The sequence below is a fragment of the Suncus etruscus genome, chromosome 13 (assembly GCF_024139225.1).
Source record: "Suncus etruscus isolate mSunEtr1 chromosome 13, mSunEtr1.pri.cur, whole genome shotgun sequence".
Taxonomy (NCBI): Eukaryota; Metazoa; Chordata; class Mammalia; order Eulipotyphla; family Soricidae; genus Suncus; species Suncus etruscus.
Genome location: NC_064860.1, coordinates 26638220 through 26660556, shown reverse-complemented (window position 1 = coordinate 26660556; position 22337 = coordinate 26638220). Strand labels below are relative to the sequence as shown.

The following is a 22337-nucleotide window of genomic DNA, read 5'->3' as shown; positions in this document are numbered from 1 at the left end:
AGAGTAAATGAACCTGAAAGGAGTCTATAGTTAATCCCATGACAACATACTTCAAGGGTGGAGAATCCCTGTATCTCTTAGGCAAAGAAAATTCCTTTTCGAATGACCCCAATATTTACTGTGCATCTGCAGGAGGGAAATAAAAAGCACAAAATTATTTTTATTATTATTTACTTATCTATTTTTTTTGTTGATTGCATTGTTGTGGTTTGGCTATTGAAGTGGATGTCTCCATTTATATTTATTTATTTATTTATTTTCTTCTTTTCTTTTCTTACGTGTTCTGCCACATTTTTTTTATCTCAATACCATGGTTTTTATATGGTGCTTACCCTTTTGTTTGTTTGGTTTTTTTTTTTGGAATGCTCACTGGATATTTTATTCGACAGTTCTTTATGTACTATTGTGGTGTTTCACCTTCTTTTTCCCCTTCGTCTCTCAAACCAAGGATGAAAGCCTCTAGAAGGACTCCGCCCATTTCCGGAGTATCTGATTCTTTTTTTTCTCCAGGTTATTACATTTCTCTTCTTCAAACAAAACCACATAACTTGAACTATCTAGTCCCGTTTCCCAATTGGGGGTGGGGGGATAAGGGAGGTACCAAGACCAAATAGGTGTAAGACCACTAAGTAGTTAGCTAGACACAGAGGGGACCACTTATTCTAGCAGCCCCGGGGGTAAGGGAAGAGGATATGGGAAGAAGGACGGAAACAGAGGTGGAGGGAGGACAATTCGGTGATGGAAATTCCCCTGATTTTATGTTAATATGTACCTAAAATATTATTGTCAATGATATGTAAGCCACTATGATTAAAATAAAAATTATATTTAATTTAAAAAAAGACAGAACTAAATATCTAGACCAAATGCAACAATGGAATCAAGAAATCCAAACTTTAACAATCTAAACTTAAAATGAGCCTGCTATATTGGCTGACTGGGGCAATGAGGGATAGAATGAGATGCACCTGGGGAACATTGGTGAAGGGAGTGGACACTAGTGGTGGGATTGACCCTGATCCATTATATGTCTGAAACCTAGCTATGAAAGACTTTGTAAATCACATGGTTTTTAAAAAAATAAAATAAATACATATGGAATCTCTTACCTTTGACAGTTACTATTTTCATCTTTCATGTAGTCTGGCAGGCACACACAATTAGCATGCGTTAGGTTTGGATCCCACTGGCAATGCATATTGGGTTTGGAGGAGCAGTTTCCAGGACATGGATCAGCTTTGAAAACATAGAAATTTCTGGATTAATCATTAAAAAAACAGTTCAACTTCATGGGATAAGTCATAGCCTGCAATTTCTTTACTTCTTCTTTTTTTTAGGTTTTTACCTTGACATGTTCATTTGCTTTGTGATGTGCCCTTCTTCCCATCTCCATTCTATCCCAATGTGCAAAGTCAACATTCATATTCTTAGGACTCTGAGATAAATGTTGAGATAAATGTTGATATAAATGTTGACTCAAACCAAGTTTACATGTTTTTATTATGAATGTAGAAATAATGTAGTTTTAAAACACATTTAGTTGAAAATAAAACACTTACGAACACAATGAGAAGCTTGTGGGTTAGGTCTGTACATTCCAAACTTGCAAACACATTTAAAACTATCAGAACAGTTGCTGCTGTTATCCTCTTCACAACCATAATAATCACACAGAGTTTTTCCTAAAAGATATACAAAATTCAAATATAGATTTAGCAGGATACTATGGATATAGTTACATGTGGAAGCATTCCATTGCTACAATTGTCTTTATTTGTTTACTTTTTTTTTTTTTTTTGGTTTTTGGGCCACACCCGGCAGTGCTCAGGGGTTACTCCTGGCTGTCTGCTCAGAAATAGCTCCTGGCAGGCACGGGGGACACCGGGATTTGAACCAACCACCTTAGGTCCTGGATTGGCTGCTTGCAAGGCAAACACCACTGTGCTATCTCTCCGGGCCCTATTTGTTTACTTTTTTTGGTTTTGGTCCACACTCATGAATACCCAGGGCTTTGGCACTCAGGAATTACTCCTAGCACTGCTCAACTATATGGGATGCCTGGCATAGAAGCCAGGTTGGTCATGTGCAAGGCAAGTGTACTACTGGCTGTACTATTTCTCTGGCCATTCAATAATCTTTTAATAAGTCTAGAATTTAACAAATAGAGTTCCAGGATTGGAAACTATGCTTCCAGTCCACTCTTCCATGATTCTACCCTTATAGTATTCCATTAAAAGTCTCCCATGACTCCACCCTTACAGAATTCAATTTAAATGAACTGACTATAATGAGGCAATAATGTTCAAGTTTATTTGTTTATTTTTGTTTATTTATTCTTTATTGAGAAACAGAGAAAACTTGAAATGACAGGAAAGAAGCAAAGTCTTTTTATGTGGAATAAGTAAACCTGGAATACATGCAAAGAATTTTTGTCAAGAAAAAAGTAGAAATACACTTGAGCAGGGAAGAGATGTTGTTGGACAGAGTGGTGAACGAACATGGAGGGGTTTGGGCACTACCATTTATTGGCTGTATTATCAAAGTTCAATCATGTGATTATTGGAAGGTTCAGTTTCCCTTCAACTATAAACTAGGTTTAATTATTCTCATTTTACATGATTGTTGTAAAAATTAAGTGAGTTAAGATAAAAATAAATTTCCACCAGAGAAGCCTCAATAGCCAATCATTCATTCCATTTTAGAGGAGTTTGAATGACAAGTTAAGGACAATGATTTTATTTTATAAGCCAAAGAATCCTTTGGTAGATTTTGTGTCAGAGCATGGCACATTTGAGAATATTTTTTAATGCAAGACATGTTTAAGAACGCTTGTCTTGGAGGCAGTGAGATAGCACAGAGATTCAGGCACTTGCCTTGCGCAAAGGCAGCAAAGGTTCAATCTCCAACACTACATATGGCTTCCTGAGTACCTCCGGGAGTAAGCCCTGAGATCAGAGCCAGGAGTAAGCCCTAAGCACCACCAAGTGTGACCTCCATTTCCCCCTCCAAAAATAAAAGAATATTGGAAGGTTTTAGAAATAAAACATAAATCTAAGAACAGACTATAGTGGGTCATATGATGGGATGAGGTAGAATAAATATATGTTTACTTTCTACATTACCTGCCATTTGGAAATGTCTTTAATGAAAAGTCCAATGAAAGAGATTCTGCATCTTTTGACATAGGAGTGAGAATATGGCTTTGGTGTGGAAGCAAGAGAGCTGAAAAAGGTATTTTCTCTTAGTTTGAAGGTTCTAACCTCCAAGTGCTTGCCAGATCTTGGCCTCATGGCCAATGTGAGCTGTCATCAGATCTTTGCTAGTGTCTATAGAGGCATACATGGCATCAGAGTACAGAGATACTGAGAGATGTCAAAGATCCCAATCTCAGAGCTGAGGTCAAATGATTTTTATATATGCCTGAGCTTAATTTCAGTTAAGCATACAGAAGACTTGTGCAGTCCATCTCATTCTCATCTGAGGGTAGAATTATGCATTTTTAGCTGTTGAACATTTAAGTGCTCATTATCTATGTTGATAGGAACATTCATTTTCTCACTTTTACAAGTCTCATCTAGCCAAAAGTAAATTGTATGATCTTAAGGGCTTATCTTTCATGGCAATATTCTCCTCTTTTAAGGATAGAAGAGGAGACATGAATGTGACATGTGACATGCGACAACATGAGTTGTTATTCTGGACAAGATTCCAAACCCTAGGAGACATTAATTGATAGAAGCTCTACTGCAAAACCACAGTGATCAAACCAGCATGGATTTGGAACAAAGACAGATTTTTAGACCAATGGGTCAGAATAGAATATGCAGGGGCAAAACCCCAAGTATATGGCCAATTAATCTTTGACAAAAGAACCAGGAATTTGAAATGGAATAAAGACAGTCTCTTCAACAAATGATATTAAAACAATTGGATAACCACATGTAAGAAATTAAAGATTGATCCATACCTCACACTTTACACAAAAGTTAATTCTAGTACATTAAAAGATTAGACCCAAATCCAAAAAATTTATTGAAAAAAACATAAGCAGAATACTCCAAGACTCAGACCTTAAAGAAGTCTTTGATGAGAAGATGCCAATAGCAAGAGGTATAGCATCAAATCTGAATAAATGAGACTACATCAAACTAACAAGTTTCTGTATAGCAAAAGAAACATGGGCGAAAATTTAAAAATAGCTAACTTAATGGGAGAAAGATTTTGCACTCCACACATCAGATAAACTTTGATATCAAGGATATACAAAATACTCATAAATATTAACTCCACAAAACCTAAAAACCCCATCAAAAAATGAGGAGAGGAGTAGTTCCCAATTGTGAGAAATTGTAAGAGTTGCCTGTGTGTGTTTTTCCACTGTCCTGTCTCCTAAACCTCTTGGGAGTGGGCCGAAAAGAGCCCAAAAAAATAACTCTCCCAGAGGCTCATCCAAGGGCCGGAATGCCAAGGAACTGTGTCCAACCATAAAAACTGGCTATCCGCAGTATTCTGCAGAAAGAAAAGTCCCGTTTGTGACATCAGGCTGGGAATATCTATGCCCGCCAGTGGTTCCCGACTGTGAGAAACTGTAAGTTTTGCCTGTGCTGTTTTTCCACTGTCCTGTCTCCTGAATCTCTTGGGAGTGGGCCAAAAAAAGCCCAGAAAAATAGCTCTCCTAGAGGCTCATCTAAGGGCAGGAACGCCAAGGAACTGTGTTCGACCATGAAAACCAGCTATCCACAATATTCTGCAGAAAGAAAAGTCCCCTGTTTGTGATGTCAGGCTGGGAATATCTACACCTTCCCAGTAGTTCCCAACTGTGAGAAACTGTAAGTGTTGCCTGTTTGTGTTTTTCCACTGTCCTGTCTCCTGAACCTCTTAGGAGTGGGCTGAGAAGGGCCCAGAAAAATAGTTTTCCCAGAGGCTTCAGAAGAGTATGGCTTCTCCGCTTTGCTTCTCAGTTGTGCACTCTTTCTAACCAATGAACCCCACCACAACACACAGAAAAAATCACACTACAAGCGTGACAATGGAGAAACCTCACTGGCAAACACCATGCACAGAGAATGAAGATGATAGCATGGATGACCTAAAAAATTCCAACCATCTAATTAACTTCTCAGATAAGGAGTTTAGAATAGAAATAAGGAAGATGTTTGTAGAATTCAAAGAAAGCATAGGTCGATCTGAACGGAACACAAAGACATAAATCAGAAAACTTCAAACTGAAATAACAGATCTGAAAAACATGGTAGTTTAACTGAAAATCTCAGTGGATGGCCTCGCCAGCAGGGTAACAGCAACTGAGGACAGAATTGGCATACTGGAAGATAAGATGCAGAAAAACTCAACACAGCAGAAGAAATTGGAAAAGAACCTTAAGACAAACGAACAGACAATGGAAAAAATACTCAAGGAATGCGAACAGATGAAAATAAAAGTCTTTGATAAACTCAACAGAAACAACATAAGAATCATTGGAGTCCCAGAGACTCAGGTAGGAGATCTCCAGGAAGCATCAACTGTCAAAGACATCACCAAAGAGATACTCCCAGAGTTAAAGACTACATGCAATCAAATCCTGCATGCCCAAAGAGTACCAGCTAAAAGAGACCCAAAGAAAAACACCCCAAAACACATCCTCGTTACAATGACAAATCCCACAGATATAGAATACTGAAAGCAGCAAGATCAAAAAAGGAAATTATATTCAAAGGAGCATCCCTAATACTTACAGCAGACATGTCACAAGAAACTCTCAAGGCCAGAAAACACTGGTGGGATATTGTGACAAGACTGAATGAAATGTGTGCCTCACTGAGAACACTGCAGCCAGCTGGACTCACGTTCAGGTTTGAAGGAAAGATACATAGTTTTATGGATAAACAACTGCTCAGAAACTTCACAGATGAAAAACCAGCCTTAAAGGAAAATCTGAAAGCCCTACTTTAAGACAAGAGAGACCAACAAGCACAGCAAACTTATCTACAAAGATGACATCAAATCCTATGACAATCATCTCCCTCAATGTCAATGGAATAAATTCACCAATTAAAAGACAGAGTGGCAAAATGGGTCAAAAGGATGAATCCAACCTTCTTCTGTCAACAAGAAACACACCTGAATAGTCAGAACAAACATAGACTCAAAATCAAAGGCTGGAGGAAAATAATCCAAGCAAACAACACCCTTAAAAAAGCTGGGGTGGCCATATTAATATCTGATGACACCAACTTTATACTCAGAAAAGTGGTAAGAGACAAAGATGAACACTATGTACTAATCAAAGGATATGTACAACAGGAAGAAATCAGATTATTAAACATATATGCACCCAATGAGAGACCAGCAAATTATCTAATACAATTACTGACAAATCTGAAGGAAGACATCAATAATAACACAATAATTGTGGGAGACCTCAACATGGCCCTGTCAACACTTGATAGGTCAACCAGATTGAAAACCAAAGAAACATATTAGCCCTGAAAAGAGTAATGGAAGAAAGAGGACTAGTATACAAGGGTCTGAAATTAGATGTGAACTACAAAGACACACAGTAGAAAAACTTGAACAATTGGAAATTAAACAGCCTGCTACTGAACAACCAGTGTGTCCAAGATGAAATCAAAGAGGAAATCAAAACTTTCCTGGAAACAAATGATAATGAAGACACAAACTGCCAGAATCTATGGGATACAGCAAAAGCAGTACTGAGAGGAAAATTTAAAGCTTTGCAAGCACACATCAGGAAGGAAGAAGGGGCCTACCTGAATAGCTTAATGATGCAGCTCATAGAATTAGAAAGTGATCAATAAAAGGAACCAAAAATAGGAAGACAGAAGGAAATAACAAAGCTGAGAGCAGAAATCCACGAAGTGGAACCCCAAAAAACAATCCAAAAGATCAATGAAAGCAGAAGTTGGTTCTTTGAAAAGAAACAAGATTGAAAGACCATTGGCAAAACTCACAAAGAAAGAGAGAGAGAGACCTGAAAACCCATATTAGAAATGAAAAGGGGGAGATCACGACAGATATTGCAGAGGTCCAAAGGGTAATCAAAGGCCACTTTGAGAAACGTTATGCTACTAAACATGAGAACCTAGAAGAAATGGAAAACTTTTTGGACAATTATAACCTTCCACAGTTAAGTAAGGAGGATGTAGCATATCTAAACACCCCCATCACGATTGAGGAAGTTGAAACTGTAATCAAACATCTGCCCAAAAAGAAAGGCCCAGGCCCAGATGGATTTACTAATGAATTCTTTCAAACCTTTCAAGAGGAGCTACTATCAATCCTAGCCAGGCTCTTCCATGAAATTGAAAAAAATGGGAACACTCCCAAACAGCTTTTATGAAGCCAACATCACATTGATACAAAAAACAGAGATGCTGCCAAAAAAGAAAATTACAGATCAATATCGTCAATGAATGCAGATGCAATGATCTTCAACAAAATGCTGGCAAATATGATCCAATGCATCATCAAGAAGATAATACACTAGGACCAAGTAGGTTTCATGCCAGAAATGCAAGGATGGTTTAACATCCGTAAATCTATCAACATCATGCACAATATCAACAACAAGAAAAATAAAAATACATGATCATATCACTAGACACAGAGAAAGCATTTGATAAGGTCCAACACCCATTCTTAATCAAAACTCTCAGCAATATGGGAATGAAAGAAACCTTTCTCAATCTAGTTGAAGCCACCTACCACAAGCCAATGGCAAATATTATCCTCAATGGAGAAAAACTAAAAGCCTTTCCTCTAAATTCTAGTACAAGACAAGGCTGTCCGCTCTCACCACTCCTCTTCAACATAGTACTGGAAGTGCTTGCTATAGCAATCAGGCAAGAAAAAGATATCAAGGGAATCCAGATAGAAAAGGAAGAAGTCAAGCTCTCACTGTTTGCAGATGACATGATACTCTACTTAGAAAACCCTAAAGACTCTACCAAAAAGCTTCTAGAAACAATAGACTCATATGTCAAGGTGGCAGGCTACAAAATTAACACACAGAAATCAATGGCCTTTTTTTACACCAATAATGATAGGGAAGAGATGGACATCAAGAAGGCAATCCCATTCACATTAGTGTCACACAAACTCAAATATCTTGGAGTTAACATGACCAAAGATGTGAAGTACCTATGCAAAGAAAACTATAAAGCCCTACTCCAAGAAATAAGAGAGGACACACAGAAATGGAAACACATACCCTGCTCATGGGTTGGCAGGATTAACATCATTAAAATGGCAATACTCCCCAAAACATTGTACAGATTTAATGCAATCCCTCTAAAGGTACCCATGACATATTTCAAAGAAGAGGATTAAACACTTATGAAGTTCATCTGAAACAATAAACACCCTCGAATAGCTAAAGCACTCCTAGGGAAAAGGAAAATGGGAGGCATTACTTTCCCCAACTTTAAACTGTTCTACAAAGCAATAGTTATCAAACCAGCATGGTATTGGAATAAAGACATACCCTCAGATCAGTAGACTAGGCTTGAGTTCTCAAACAATGTTCCCCAGACATACAATCATCTAATCTGTGACAAAGGAACAAGAAATCCTAAGTGGAGCAGGGAAAACCTCTTCAACATGTGGTGCTGGCAGAACTGGTTAGCCACTTACAAAAAAGCGAACATAGACCCCCTAGTTAACATTGTGTATGAAGGTAAAATCCAAATGGATTAAAGACCTAGATATCAGACCTGATACCATAAGGTATATAGAACAACACGTAGGTAAAACACTCTATGACATTGAGACTAAAGGCATCTTCAAGGAGGAAGCTGTACTCTCCAAACAAGTGGAAGCAGAGATAAACAGATGGGAGTACATTAATCTGAGAAGCTTCTGCACCTCAAAAGAAATAATGCCCAGGATACAAGAGCCACTCACCATGTGGGAGAAACTATTCACCCAATACCCATCAGATAAGGGGCTAATATCCAAAATATACAGGGCACTGACAGAACTTTACAAGAAAAAAAAAACATCTAATCCCATCAAAAAATGGGGAGAAGAAATGAACAGACCCTTTGATAAAAAAAGAAATACAAATGGTCAAAAGGCACATGAAAAAAATGCTCCTCATCACTGATCATCAGGGAGATGCAAATCAAAACAACGATGAGATACCATCTCACACAACAGAGATTGGCACTCATCACAAAGTATGAAAACAATCAGTGCTGGCAGGGATGTGGAGAGAAAGGAACTCTTATCCACTGTTTGTGGGAATGCCATCTATTCCAACCTCTATGGAAAGTGATATGGAGATCCCTCCAAAATCTGGAAATTGAGCTCCCATTCGACCCAGTTATTTCACTCCTAGGGATATACCCTAGGAACACAAGAATACAATACAAAACCCCCTTTTTCACACCTATATTTATTGCAGCACTATTCACAATAGCCAGGCTCTGGAAACAACCAAGATGCACTTCAACAGAGGAATGGCTAAAGAACTGTGGTACATATACACAATGGAATACTATGCAGCCATCAGGAGAGATGAAGTCATGAAATTTTTCTATACATGGATGTACATGGAGTCTATCATGCTGAGTGAATTAAGTCAGAGGGAGAGAGAGACGCAAAATAGCCTCACTCATCTATGGTTTTTAAGAAAAATAAAAGTCATTTTTGTAGCAATCCTTAGAGACAATGAGAGGAGGGCTAGAACTTCCAGCTCACTTCATGAAGCTCACCACAAATTGTGATGAGTGCAGTTATAGAAATAACTACACTGAGAACTACCATAATCATGTGAATGAATGAGGGAACTGGAAAGCCTGTCTAGAGTACAGGTGCGGGTGGGGTGGGATAGAGGGAGATTTGGGACATTGGTGGTGGGAATGTTGCACTGGTGAAAGGGGGTATTTTTTACATGACTGAAACCTAATCACAATAATATTTGTAATTAAGATGTTTAAATAAAGAAAAAAAGAAGTGAAAAAAAGAAAAAATGAGGAGAGGAAGTGAACAGACATTTCTCTTAGGAGGACCAATAGATGGCCAATAGACACATGAAAACATGTTCACCATCTATTATTGTTAGGAAATATAAATCAAGACAAAGATGAGATATCATCTTTCAATAGTGAGGATGGCACGTATTAAAAATACTGGGAACATTCTCTTCTGGCTGGGATATGTTGAGAAAAGACCTGTCATCTACTGTTGTTGGGAATGCTGCCTGGTCCAACCCCTATGAAAAACAGTGAGGATGGTTCTCAGTAAACACAAAATATTGAGCTGTCATACAACTCAGAAATCCCTCTTTTGGTTATCTATCTCCAGGACATAAAAACATTCATACAAAAGGATGTATGCACACTGATATTCATTGCATCACTCAGTACAATAGCCAAGACTTGGAATCAACCTAGATGTCCAACAACATATAAGTGTATCATGAAGATGTGGTTTATGTCTATAATGGAATACTAGATAGCTATAAGGAATAATGCAGTCATGCAATTTGCAGCTATATGAGTGGAACTGGAAGAAGGATAAATACAGAATGATATGACTTGTATGTGGTATTTGGAATAACTGCATAAAGAAATGCAATGGTCTAAATGGGAGTCGCCTCCAACATCCTTGGCTTCACATTATAGCAAGGAGACAGAAAGAAACTAAATGGAAGAGGAGAAACACAACTATGAAAGAATGGGGGCCAGGAGCCAAGTGGGCCCAGGGTCATTGATAATGTTTAAAAAAAAAAAGATAGAACTAAATATGCAAGCCAAAGCCAACAACAATGGAATTGAGAGACCCAAACTTTAACAATCTAAACTTAAAATTGGCCTGTTATACTGGCCAGCTGGGGGTAATGGGGTTTGGTATGGGATGAACCTGGGGAACATTAGGGAGGGAGTTAGACATTTCTGGTGGGATTGGCCCTGATTCATTGTATGTCTGAACCCAGCTATGAAGGACTTTGTAAATCACAATGTTTTCAATAAAATTTAAAAAAAAATTTGTTTTTGTTTTGTTTTGGGGGGATACACACCTATTATGCTCAGGGGTTCCTCCTAGATATGCGCTCAGAAATTGCTCCTGGCTTGGGGGACCATCTGAGATGCCTGGGATCAAACCTAGTTCTGGGTCAGCTGCATTCAAGACAAATTCCCTACCACTGTGCTATTGCTCTGGTCCCAAAATAAAAAAAAAACCTTAATAAAAAATAATTTAAAGTTAAAATAGACCTGTTATACTGGCAGACTGGGGGTAGGGTGGTGGTATGGTATTTACTTGAAGAATATTGATGGAAAGAGATAACACTGGTTGTGGGATTGACCATGATCCATTATATGTCTGAAACCCAACAATGAAGAACTTTGTTCATCACAATGGTTTCATAAAATTAAAATAAATAAATTTGATGGATAGTAGCATGAAAAAAGAGGTGGCATTCTACAAAGAAACCTCCAGCTTTATAAGAGAATTTTAAATATTGAAATCTGAGTAAACACAGAATTTGTGTGAAATCTTGAAGATAAAAAATTCTGGGAGATTATAAATGAATAGAATTTTCTTTACTTTAAACACCAGAAATGTTTTTCACATATTGGCTCAGGAGCTCAAAAACATGAAGAAGAAAAAAAATTAAGAATCCAAAGGCAGAGTCTTGGAGAAAGTAAAAAGCATGAGGAGCGGGGAAGAAATTAAGATTTTTGGCACCATATATGGAGCCCTGAGCCCTCTCAGGAGTGGTCCCTGAGTGCAGTCAGGGGTAATCACTAAGAACCAACAGTTGTGCACCAAAAATTAAAAAACAATAAAATGAAAATCAAATTCCACTAGAAAGTCTAATATATTATTCTCTGAAACAGCTTTGGTATCTGACCCTCAGGCCTGAAAACCAGCTGCATAATTTCCTCTATGTATGACCCTGCCAGGTTATCTAAGAGATGAAGATATGGTGAATGTGTATAGGGGGTGGGGGGTGGAGTGAACTGCAGTCACAGTGTTCATTTACTCATGTGTTTCTCTATCGAGTTCCAAGCCCAGGGTCCCGTGAAACTGCATTAGAGCATGTGAACTGCTTTGGCCATAAAGATTATTGTCATTATTGTATTCTTCTACATAAACTGGCCTGATGAACACCTGTAAATTAAAACTCCCCTTCTTGTTGCTTGGAAAAAACTTTTGGACAAACATATGGAAGCATTGAGAATGTTGTGGAATAAAGGTAAAAAATCCAACTCACCTACCTGTATTTAGTCAGTCCCCAATTGGCCTATCCAACACCCATGGCCAGAGGATTAAGTGAATTTAATAAATAATAGATAACTAGACCAACAAAATTATCTGAATGAGCCCAATCGAAGAGCCTAGTCTGTATAGTATTATGGGGCTGCAATACAGAGATAGCTGTAAAGACCAAAGTTTTTATTAATTGTTCATGATTGAATTTCAGTCTTACAATGCATAAAGTGAATGTTTCCCATCACTGATGTTCCTGGTTTCTGTCCCACCCTCCTCCCAGCCTGCCTCTGGGCAGGCATTTTGCTTCTTTCTCTCTTTCTCTCTCTCACTCTTGCTCCCTCTCTTCCTTTATTTTTATTTTTAGACTCTGTGATTTGTACTGTTGTTAATGAAGGGATAAACTGCATATCAATTTATCTTCACCCAACACCCAGTTATTGACATGCCTGAGGGATCATTTCTAACTATTATTGTCATAATGGTCCGTTCTCTGTCCTAACTGCACTACTCCACTATTTGTGCTTACTACCTGAACTGATCCTCTGGGGTTTCCTCTCTATTGTTTCTGCAAACTATTATCACACACTATCTTTTATTTTATTATATACCATAAATGAATGAGATTATCCTATGTCTATTCCTCTCCCTTTAACTCATTTTGCTCAGCATAATATTCCCCATAAGTATCGATTTATAAAGCAATTTCATGACTTGATTTTTCTAACAGCTGCATAGTATTTTATTATGTAAATGTGCCATAGTTTCTTTAGCCACTCATTTGTTTGGGGGCACTTGGGTTGTTTCCAGATATAGCTATTGTAAATAGTGCTGTGATGAACATAGGAGTGCAGATAGCATTTTTGTATTGTATTTTTGTGTTCCTAGGGTATATTCCTAGGAGTGGTATTGTTGGATCTTATGGAAGCTCAATTTCCAGTTTTTTGAGGAATAACCATATTATTTTCCAGAAAGGCTAGACAAGTTGACATTCTGACCAGCAGTGTATGAGAATTCCTTCCTCCTTGCATCCATGTCAGCTATGGTTGTTCTTACTCTTTGTAATGTGTGCAAGTCTCAGTAGTGTGAGATGATACCTTATTGTGGTTTTGATTTGTATCTCCCTGATAATTGGTGGTGGAAAGCATTTTTCCATTTGGCCATCTGTGTTTCTTTTTTGAGAAAATGTCTGTTCATTTCTTCTCTCCATTTTTTTTGTATTTTGGATACAAAAACCATTTGGATACAACCCATTTGGATGGGGTTAGATTTTTCTTTCTTGCTGAGTTCTATCAGTGCCTTATATATCTTAGATGTTAATTCCTTATCAGATTGGTATTGGGTGAACAACTTCTTCCATTCTTTGGTAGTCTTTATGTCCTAGTCTCCATTTAATTTGAGGTTCAGAAGCATTTCAGTTTAATATAGTCCCATTTGTCTATATTTGTTTTTACTTTCTTGATCAGTGGTGTTTCTTCCATGAAGATGAATTTAGTTTCAATGTCATAGAGTGTTCTGTCTACATTTTCTTGTATATATTCTTTATGATTTCAGGTCTGGCATCAATGTCTTTAATCCATTTTGTTTTGATTTTTGTGCATGTCTTTAAATAAAGATTTGAGTTCACTTTTTTGCATGTAGCTAACCAGTTTTCCCAACCCCACTTGTTTAAGAGGCTTTTTTTGCTCCACTTTGTATTTCTTGCCCTTTTATCAAAAATTAATTGACTGTATCTCTCGGGGTCTATCTCAGATAATCATGTCCATTCCATTTATTATATAGTCTATTTTATTCCAGTACTATTCTGTTTTAATGACTACTGCTTTGTAGTACAGTTTAAGGTTCAGTAAAGTGATTCCTCTGATTTCCCCCCCCAAAAAAGATTGCTTTAGCTATTTGTTGACATTTATTGTTTCATACTAATTTCAAAAGTGTTTGACCTGCTTCTTTGGAAATTTTTATGGGTATTTTTTATCTGAATTGCATTATATATGTACAAGGTTTTGGGAAGTATTGCCATTTTAATGATGTTTATCCTACCAATTCATGGGCAGGAGATATGTTTCCAATTACTTGTGTCCTCTTTTATTTCTTGAAACAATGTTGTGTAGTTTTTGTTTTTGTTTTGTTTTGTTTTGTTTTGTTTTTTGGTATAGATCTTTCACCTCGTTAGTTTGACTCCAACATATATGATTTTCTGAGGCACAGTTGTGAATAATATTGTTCTTTTAATATAACTTTCTTTTTTAAATCTTTTGTGTTTAGAAAAGCCATGCTTTTGTTTATTAATTTTGTAGTCTTTACTATACAAGTCTATTTCTAAGAATCTTTCTTGTGGAGTCTTTAGAATTTCCAGATACAGTATCATGTTATCTGCAAATAGTGAGAGCTTGACTTCTTCCTTTCAGATTTGGATGTCCTTGATATCTAGTTCTTCTCTGATGGCTATGGCAAGTATTTCTAGTACTATATTGAATATAAGTGGTGAGAAGGGAAACCTTGTTTTGTGTTAGATCTTAGAGGAAAGGCTTTTAGTTTTTCCCCATTGAGTATAGTGCTTGCCATGGGCTTGTGGTAAATGGCTTTGACTATACTGATAAAAATTTCTTCAATTTCCATCTTGATAAGAGTTTTTATCATGGGGCCAAAGAGGGAGTACAGCTGTAGGGCATTTGCCTTGCATGCAGCTGATTCAGGATGAATGCTGGTTGGAATCCCAGCATCCAATCTAGTCCCATGTGCCTGCCAGGAGCGATTTCTGAGTACAAAGCCAAGAGTAACCCTTGAGTATGGCTGGGTGTGACCCCCCCAAAAAAAAGTTTTTATCATGAATACATGTTCAACCTTTTAATATTTTCTATGCATCTGTTGATATGATCATATGATGTTTTTGTTTCTATTTAATTGATGTGGTGTATTATATTGATTGACTTGAGCATGTTAAACTATGCTTTCATCCCTAAGATGAATCCTACTTGGTCATGGTGTATAACCTTCTTGATGAGCTTTTGAATTCATTTGTAGTATTTTTCTCCTAAATTTCAACTCTAAACCAGCTGTTTAATTTCCAGGTGTTAAGTTTATTTTTTGTTTTTGTTTGTAATTAATTTTTATTTTCAATGCATCCTGGATGTAGAAGATAGTTAATATAATTTCTATCCTCTAGATATTTTTTAATTTTTTTTATTTTTGATTATGAGAACAATGATGCAAAGAGGAGAAGGTAAAGTTACAGTGGAAGGACAATCGCCCATAAACAGAGTTCTCAAAAGAAATACCCTTGCTGATGCCTAAATATTGAACTTACAGTCAAAGAACATTAAGAAAAATAAGGCATAACCCATGTACAATTACTTTGTCCACAAGTCCCCCTATTGTAGTACATTATAACATTTCTTAGCAGTTCACAAAGCAATCTAAAGTCAAGAGATTTATGTGACTCCTTAAACATTGAAGGCATAGTATTTTTTTATATTTTCATGTGCATACATATTAGTTTAAGTTAACATCAAAAGTTTAAGAGGTTTTTTTTTAAGGGTTAGTCAAAAGGTACAGTAAAAACGGTGTTAGAGTGGCAAATATTGTTTGCATAGGCCCACCAAAATATGGGGGACATGGAAAGGAAAAGCCTGTTATTTCAGTTTTAAGTTATCTCATTTCTACTTTCATATCCTCTTGAGTCTTGTTTTCTCTTCATTTGGTTAGTTCCATAGTATCTTTGAGTTTTTGAACAATCTCTACATTTCCTCTCTAAAGTCCTTATTAAGAGAGATAATATAAGTGGGTGATGTTAGTTGGGTCATCAGAAATACCATCTTATTCATTATGTGTGGTAGGGTTCTCCTTTTTGACCTTTTCTGTGTGTATTGATTTTTATGTGTTTTGTTGGGTTTCCTAGCCTAGGAGAAATGTGAGGCTACAAATCAATCTGCCTCACTTCAGTCTCACTGTCCTCATTAGGCACATCCTATAGGGCTTAACCTTAGCTTGCTTCTTCAATGCTAATATCCGTGTCCCTTGGGCAGATGGTTCTTGGCCACCTAACAGTTTAGAGTTTTGTTGCCTAGAATCCAGCATTAGAAGTGAGTAAGGCAGCACTCCCAGAAAGTATCCTAGCAATGGCAGCTTCCAGCTCCAGCTCCTTGTCACATACCACTGTTTGCAGTCTAGTAGCACAGTTACTGATATGGTTGTTTATATCAGCCCCTGTTGAAGGCTGGTTTCTTTTCCCTCCTTCTGTACTAATGTCTGCTAACCAAGTTCAGCCATGCTTCTGGGTCCCCACCACTTCTACAATTCCATGCCTGCTTCAGGACCTTCAGGGCAATACTTACTCTGTCTCTGAGAACATCACAGGATAGTTGCTTCTTCCAGTTTAGCCTTTGTTATCTTGGGCAGCTTTGCTTCCATGGTAAAGTCCAAAGTTTTGAGTTGGTTTGTCTCACACACACACACACACACACACACAATCTATTCTCTGAGTTTGTGTATGGAGCCATAGAGGGATTTTTCTATAATCATCTAGAAAGCTATATCTTGGAGTCAACACTTTGTTTCTCCCTTTTCCATGATTCTCTGTAGGGAATATCTTCCTAAACTGTCTTCTTAGAAGTTGGAACAAACTGGTCAGTTTGATACTTCGGGAAATGATTGGAAAGTGGGGAAGGTCCAGTAAGAGAGGAGAGGGAGTAAGAAAGTTTGAAGACATCTGTAGATTTGATTATGTAGGCCTTATTGTGTTCTGCTCTTTGTATTCATACAATATAGGCAAGCTTGGAAAATTATTTAATACTTACCTTTAAATGATGCAGTCTTTGGGTACTCTTTCTCAACTGCTGCTGTAATTTTTCTAGACACGTCATCTTCAGTTAGTTTGGTGGCTTTGTTTAAAATGTTCACTAGTGTTATGTCAATGCTCCCTGAAACATGCATGCTATATCTTGTTGAAACAGATGGGCTAAAAGTGAAAAAAAAAAAAACATCACTTGGTAAATTGAGGATCAATAAACAGCCTTCAAGCTGGTCCAAATCCCCGAATTTCTCATTTCTAGTCTTACCTACTGTTCTTTCTCCACTTTAGGGGCTCTATTATTAACTTAAAATGAGATGGCATTTGACAAAGCTAAAGGTCTCTATTAGATATGTAAAGAATATTTATTTGATATTCTCAATCACTTTGGATAGAATAATATCATATTAGAGAATAATCAGAATAACTGTAAAGTCATTTTTGGAACTGGGATCTTAGAAATATTTAAAAGTAAGATATGTGGGAGTTAGATCCATAGAATAATCAGTACTATAGTGCTATTTGCCTTGCATGTTATCAACTTGGAATTGATTCTGGGTACCACATATGGTCTCCTGAGCACTTTCAAAAGTGATAACTGAGCTTGAACCAGGAGTAAGCAAGCACTGCCAGGTGTGGCAAAAATTCTTTAGTGGGTAACAGGTGTTAAGTACAAAATCAGTGAGCTTGAAGATGAAATGCAGAAAACCTCTAGATAACAAAATTAAATTAAAAATTGGCTCTAAATAAAAGAACAATTGACAATAGAATAATTCTATTAATTCATGAGAAACAACACAAGAATTATTGAGCCCCCAGAATCATAAGTAAAATCCATATATATATATATGTTTTATATATATGTATGTATGTATGTATGTATATTGTCATAGTCATATGACATAGTGTCATAGTCAATGACATTATTGTTGAGAAGTTCTCAGAACTAGAAAATTCTTGCACCCACATCCTGGACAACAAAGAGTATCAGCTAAATGAGACACAAATAAAAACATCTCAAAGCATACCCCAATCAGAATTATGAAAATAATAGATAGAGATATAAAACTGAAAGCAGCAAGATCAAAAAAGAAAATTACATACAAAAGAGCATCCTTAAGTCTTACCAAAATAAATGGTTTGGGTCTGAAGACAATGGTGGAATATATTAGAAAAAATTCATTGAAATGACTGCCTCACCAAACTCATTTAGATTTAAAGGAAAAATGTACAACTTCAGAGCTAAACAACAGTTCAGGAAATTCATAGACTTAAAACAACCTTTAAGAGAACTAAAGTGTAAAGAAAAAGAGAGAGAACTAAAGTGTCCACTTTAAGACAAGTAAAATGCCACAAATACATCAAATTTATACGAAAGAAGGACACAGATTTCCATAACAATAATATTTGTCAATATCAAAGGACTAAGTGCACCAATTCAGATATACAGGGTTGCAGAATAGATTAGAAAATTGAACTCAACAAATTTTGCTGCCTACAAGAACACATTTGAATAGTCAGAGCAAACAGAGACTCAATGTCAAAGATTGAAAGCCAATTATTCAAGAAAATACCCTCTAAGAAATCCAGGGTGGCCATACTAATTTCAGACAACATAGACTTCAAGTTCAAAAAAGTTATGAGACAGCAAAGGTCATTCCAAGTGACATGTATACCATGAAGCACTTACACTTCTAAATCTAAATGCACCTAATAATTGGCCATCAAAATACTAATACTAATTAACAACTACTAATTTATTTCAAGGAATACATATATACTATATGTATATAGTTTTATATACACACTAAGCTCTGCAAATATTCATTACAGAGAAATAAAGGGCCAACATTGAGTAATTCCTGAGTGCAGAGTCAGGAATAACCCCTGAGCACCACCGAGTATGGTCCAAAAACAAACAAACAAGACCTAGGAATTGATCTTCCATTTGGTCCAGAAACTCTGCTTCTTGGAATATACTCCAAGGTCCCAAAATTAAACAGAGAAGATATTTGTGCCCCTTAATATTCCTTGTAGTACTATATACTATACCCCATATCTAGAAACAACTCAAGGGTTCCAAAATAGATGACTGGAGGCCGGAGTGATAGTGCAGTAGTAGGGAGTTGTCTTGCACGTGGCTGACCCAGGATGGACCTGAGTTTGATTTCCAGCGTCCCATATGATCCCCCAAGCCAGAAGCGATTTCTGCTTAGCCAGGAGTAACCCCTGAGCATCTTGTCACTGGGTGTGGCCCAAAAACAAGCAAACAAAAGTAAGATAACTGGATAAAGAAACTATTGAAAATGAGCACAACCGAATATTTATTATTCATAAGAAAAGATAAAAGCATGCAATTAGCTACTATATGGAGGGAGCTGGAGAATATAATGAAGTTAGAGGGAGAAAGACTAACACATAATTTTTTTTCATCTGTAGGATTTAAAAAAACATAATGGTGGAATAACAAATGTGCAAAGACAATGGAAACAAAGTACATGAGAACTGGTAGTCAGTAGGAAACATGCTATAAAATATTATGTCTGAAACTTTATCAACAATGGTACTATGAATCACAGTGAAAAAAAATCTTGCAAATTTTTTTTATTTTTATTGTGGTCTAAGTGAATTACAATTCTCTCACGGTAATATTTGAGGCACATAGTGACAATGAGTGAGGGCAATCCCAAGACCAGTGTTGTCCTCCCTCCACCCCTGTTCCCAGCATGCATCCCAAATCTCCCTCCTTTTCCCCTTTAATTCTAGTGCAACTGTTGCCCCCTTGTACAGCTTCTCTCTGGGGCCGAAGAGATAGCACAGCGTAGAGCGCTCGCCTTGCAAGCAGCCTCCGACCCAGGACGGGTGTTGGTTCTAATCTTAGCATCCCATATGGTCCCCTGAGCCTGTCAGTAGCAATTTCTGAGCAGAGAGCCTAGAGTATCCCCTGAGCACTGCCGGGTGTGGCCCAAAAACGAAAAAATTTAAAAAAAAAAAAAAAAAAAAGCTTCTCTCATAGCAGCAGACTAAGTGGGAGGCATATGAGGATGGGGAGGCATTGGTATAGGGAAGTGGACATTTGTGAAGGGATTGGTGTCAAAACAGTGTATACCTGGAGGCCGTTGCAGTGGCGCTAGAGGTAAGGTGTCTGCCTTGCCAGTGCTAGCCTAGGACGGACCGCGGTTCGATTCCCTGGCGTCCCATATGGTCCCCACAAGCCAGGAGCGACTTCTGAGCGCATAGCCAGGAGTAACCCCTGAGTTTTACCGGGTGTGGTCCAAAAAAAAAAAAAAACAGTGTATACCTGAAATGAAATCATGAATGACTTTGTAGTTTCTTGGGTACTATTTTAAAATTTTTCTTAAAAAAAGAAAATTGATCTGGATTATTTCCAGAAGGGCAATGAAGTGAGCAGACAAGCTTCAAAGTGGGCTTGGAGCTACAGTCAAAGGAAGACTGAAAAGGGAGGAAATGTGAGCTAATATCTTTCTCCATGTTCCCAAAAACTGAGAACCTACTATGAGCAAATATCTCTCCTTACAGCTAGTAAGTAATTTGTTCAAATCAAATGATACAACTACTAAGAAAGATGAAAGGACTCATCCTAAAACGACAGACTCCCTATTTGATTTGTGATTGTTTATTTTAGAGATTTAGCATATTTTGTTCCTGATCAATTTCTCTTCTTTGTTCTATTTAACTTTGGAATAATTATTGAAATAGCAGTCAAATTCTTTACAAAATGGTTATAGCATGTTCGTTTTTCAGAACAACCCAGAAAATTCAAGACATAAGTTAAATTCTGTTTTTAGGGATGCCATCTCAAAAGAGAGTTTTGTAAGAAAAACTTGGAAAAAAATGTTGTGGGGGGTTGCTAATACTCAGTTTTGCTCAGGGCTTCCTCCTTGTTCTGTGCCCAAGGACCACTCCTGACTATGCATGGGGAAATATATGTGTTGCTGGGGTGTGGACCTGCATTGACCAGGTGCAAGAAAACCAACTACTTTAACCATGTGTTACATGTTTGGCCCCTGAACTTGAAATTTTAGTTAAAAGTTTCCTGCCATTCCTTCGTTCCTTTCTTCTTTCATTCCTTTCTTCCTTCCATTCTTTCTTCTTTTCTTCCTTCCTTCCTTTTCTTCTTCCCTTCCTTCCTTTGTTCCTTCCTTGTCTTCCTCTCTTGTCTTCCTTCCCTTCCTTCCTTCTTTGTCTTTCTTCCTTTCTTGTTTTCTTTCCTTCTTACTTGTCTTCCTTCCTTCTTTCCTTCCTTATCTTCCTTATTTTTTCCTTCCTTTTCTTCCTTGTCTTCCTTCCTTCCCTTTCTTGTCTTCCTCCCCTTCCTTTCTTTCTTCCTTCCTTTCTTATCTTCCTTCCTTGTCTTCTTTCCCTTCCTTCCTTGTCTTCATTTCTTCCTTTCTTTCTTCTCTCCCTCCCACCCTTTCTTTTTCTTTCTTTGGCCACACCCATCAATGCATGACAAAAGCCTACCCTCTGTACTACTGCTCCAGATTTAATTCTTTCTATTTCAACACATGTGTAATAAATAACTGGGGATTTAGAGAACAAGGGAATATTTTACTAGGGCTTCAGAAAAGCTTTGTCAGGATCTCAAGATGGGGAAAATATTTCTTCTCCGGGACGCTGAGTTTATAGAAGAATGTTTGCCTCTTTGAACAAGTGATCTCTTTAGAACAAGTTCCTTTAAGAATAAAATGCATGCCACATATTCAGGCCACTACCAGGAACCTGTCAGTGCTTCCATCCATCACACTTGGAGAAACACAACTAAAGGGAGTTTAAACTAAGTGCCAGCACCCTGTTTTGAATGGATCTATGGGGCCGAAGTGGTAGTGCAAGCGGTAGGGTGTTAACCTAGGACAGACCTCGATTTAATACCTGGCATCCCATATGGTCCCCCAAGCCAGGATCGATTTCTGAGCACATGACCAGGAGTAACCCCTGAGTGTCACCAGCTGTGGCCCAAAAAGAAAAAAAAATCAAACGGATCTCCTGTATTCTTCCCAGAGTTCCAGGCAAGAAGGTCATAAGGTTCCAATTACATAGATGAGGTAGTGAAAGTTCAGTAAAGGTAAAATTCTGTTCCATCTCTCAACAAAAGTTACCAAGACCAGGATACAAGTACTGATGTGGCTGATACTACCAGAGCTGACTGCTACTGTTTCCAGGATGTTCTAATCATCCTGGCCTTGGAAAGGCCTTGTCCATGAATCTAAGCTTCAAACTTAGAAACACAGGATCTCAAGTCACTGTCTACATATTTGATCTTCTAGTTCTGAGATTTGGAGCCCAGTCT

The 22337-nt window shown here is 37.5% G+C and overlaps 1 protein-coding gene across 1 annotated transcript in view; it reads right to left on the bottom strand.

The window, feature by feature from the left end:
- The window catches only part of MUC13 (mucin 13, cell surface associated), a 47871-nt gene that overhangs the window by 12937 nt on the left and 12597 nt on the right, over positions 1-22337 (bottom strand). Inside the window, exons 5-7 of the mRNA XM_049785533.1 lie at positions 17034-17194; positions 3261-3362; positions 1560-1682 (exon numbers count right to left, since the gene is read on the bottom strand). Of these exons, the coding sequence (XP_049641490.1) occupies positions 1560-1682; positions 3261-3362; positions 17034-17194 (386 nt within the window). The remainder of the gene's footprint in view (positions 1-1559; positions 1683-3260; positions 3363-17033; positions 17195-22337) is intronic.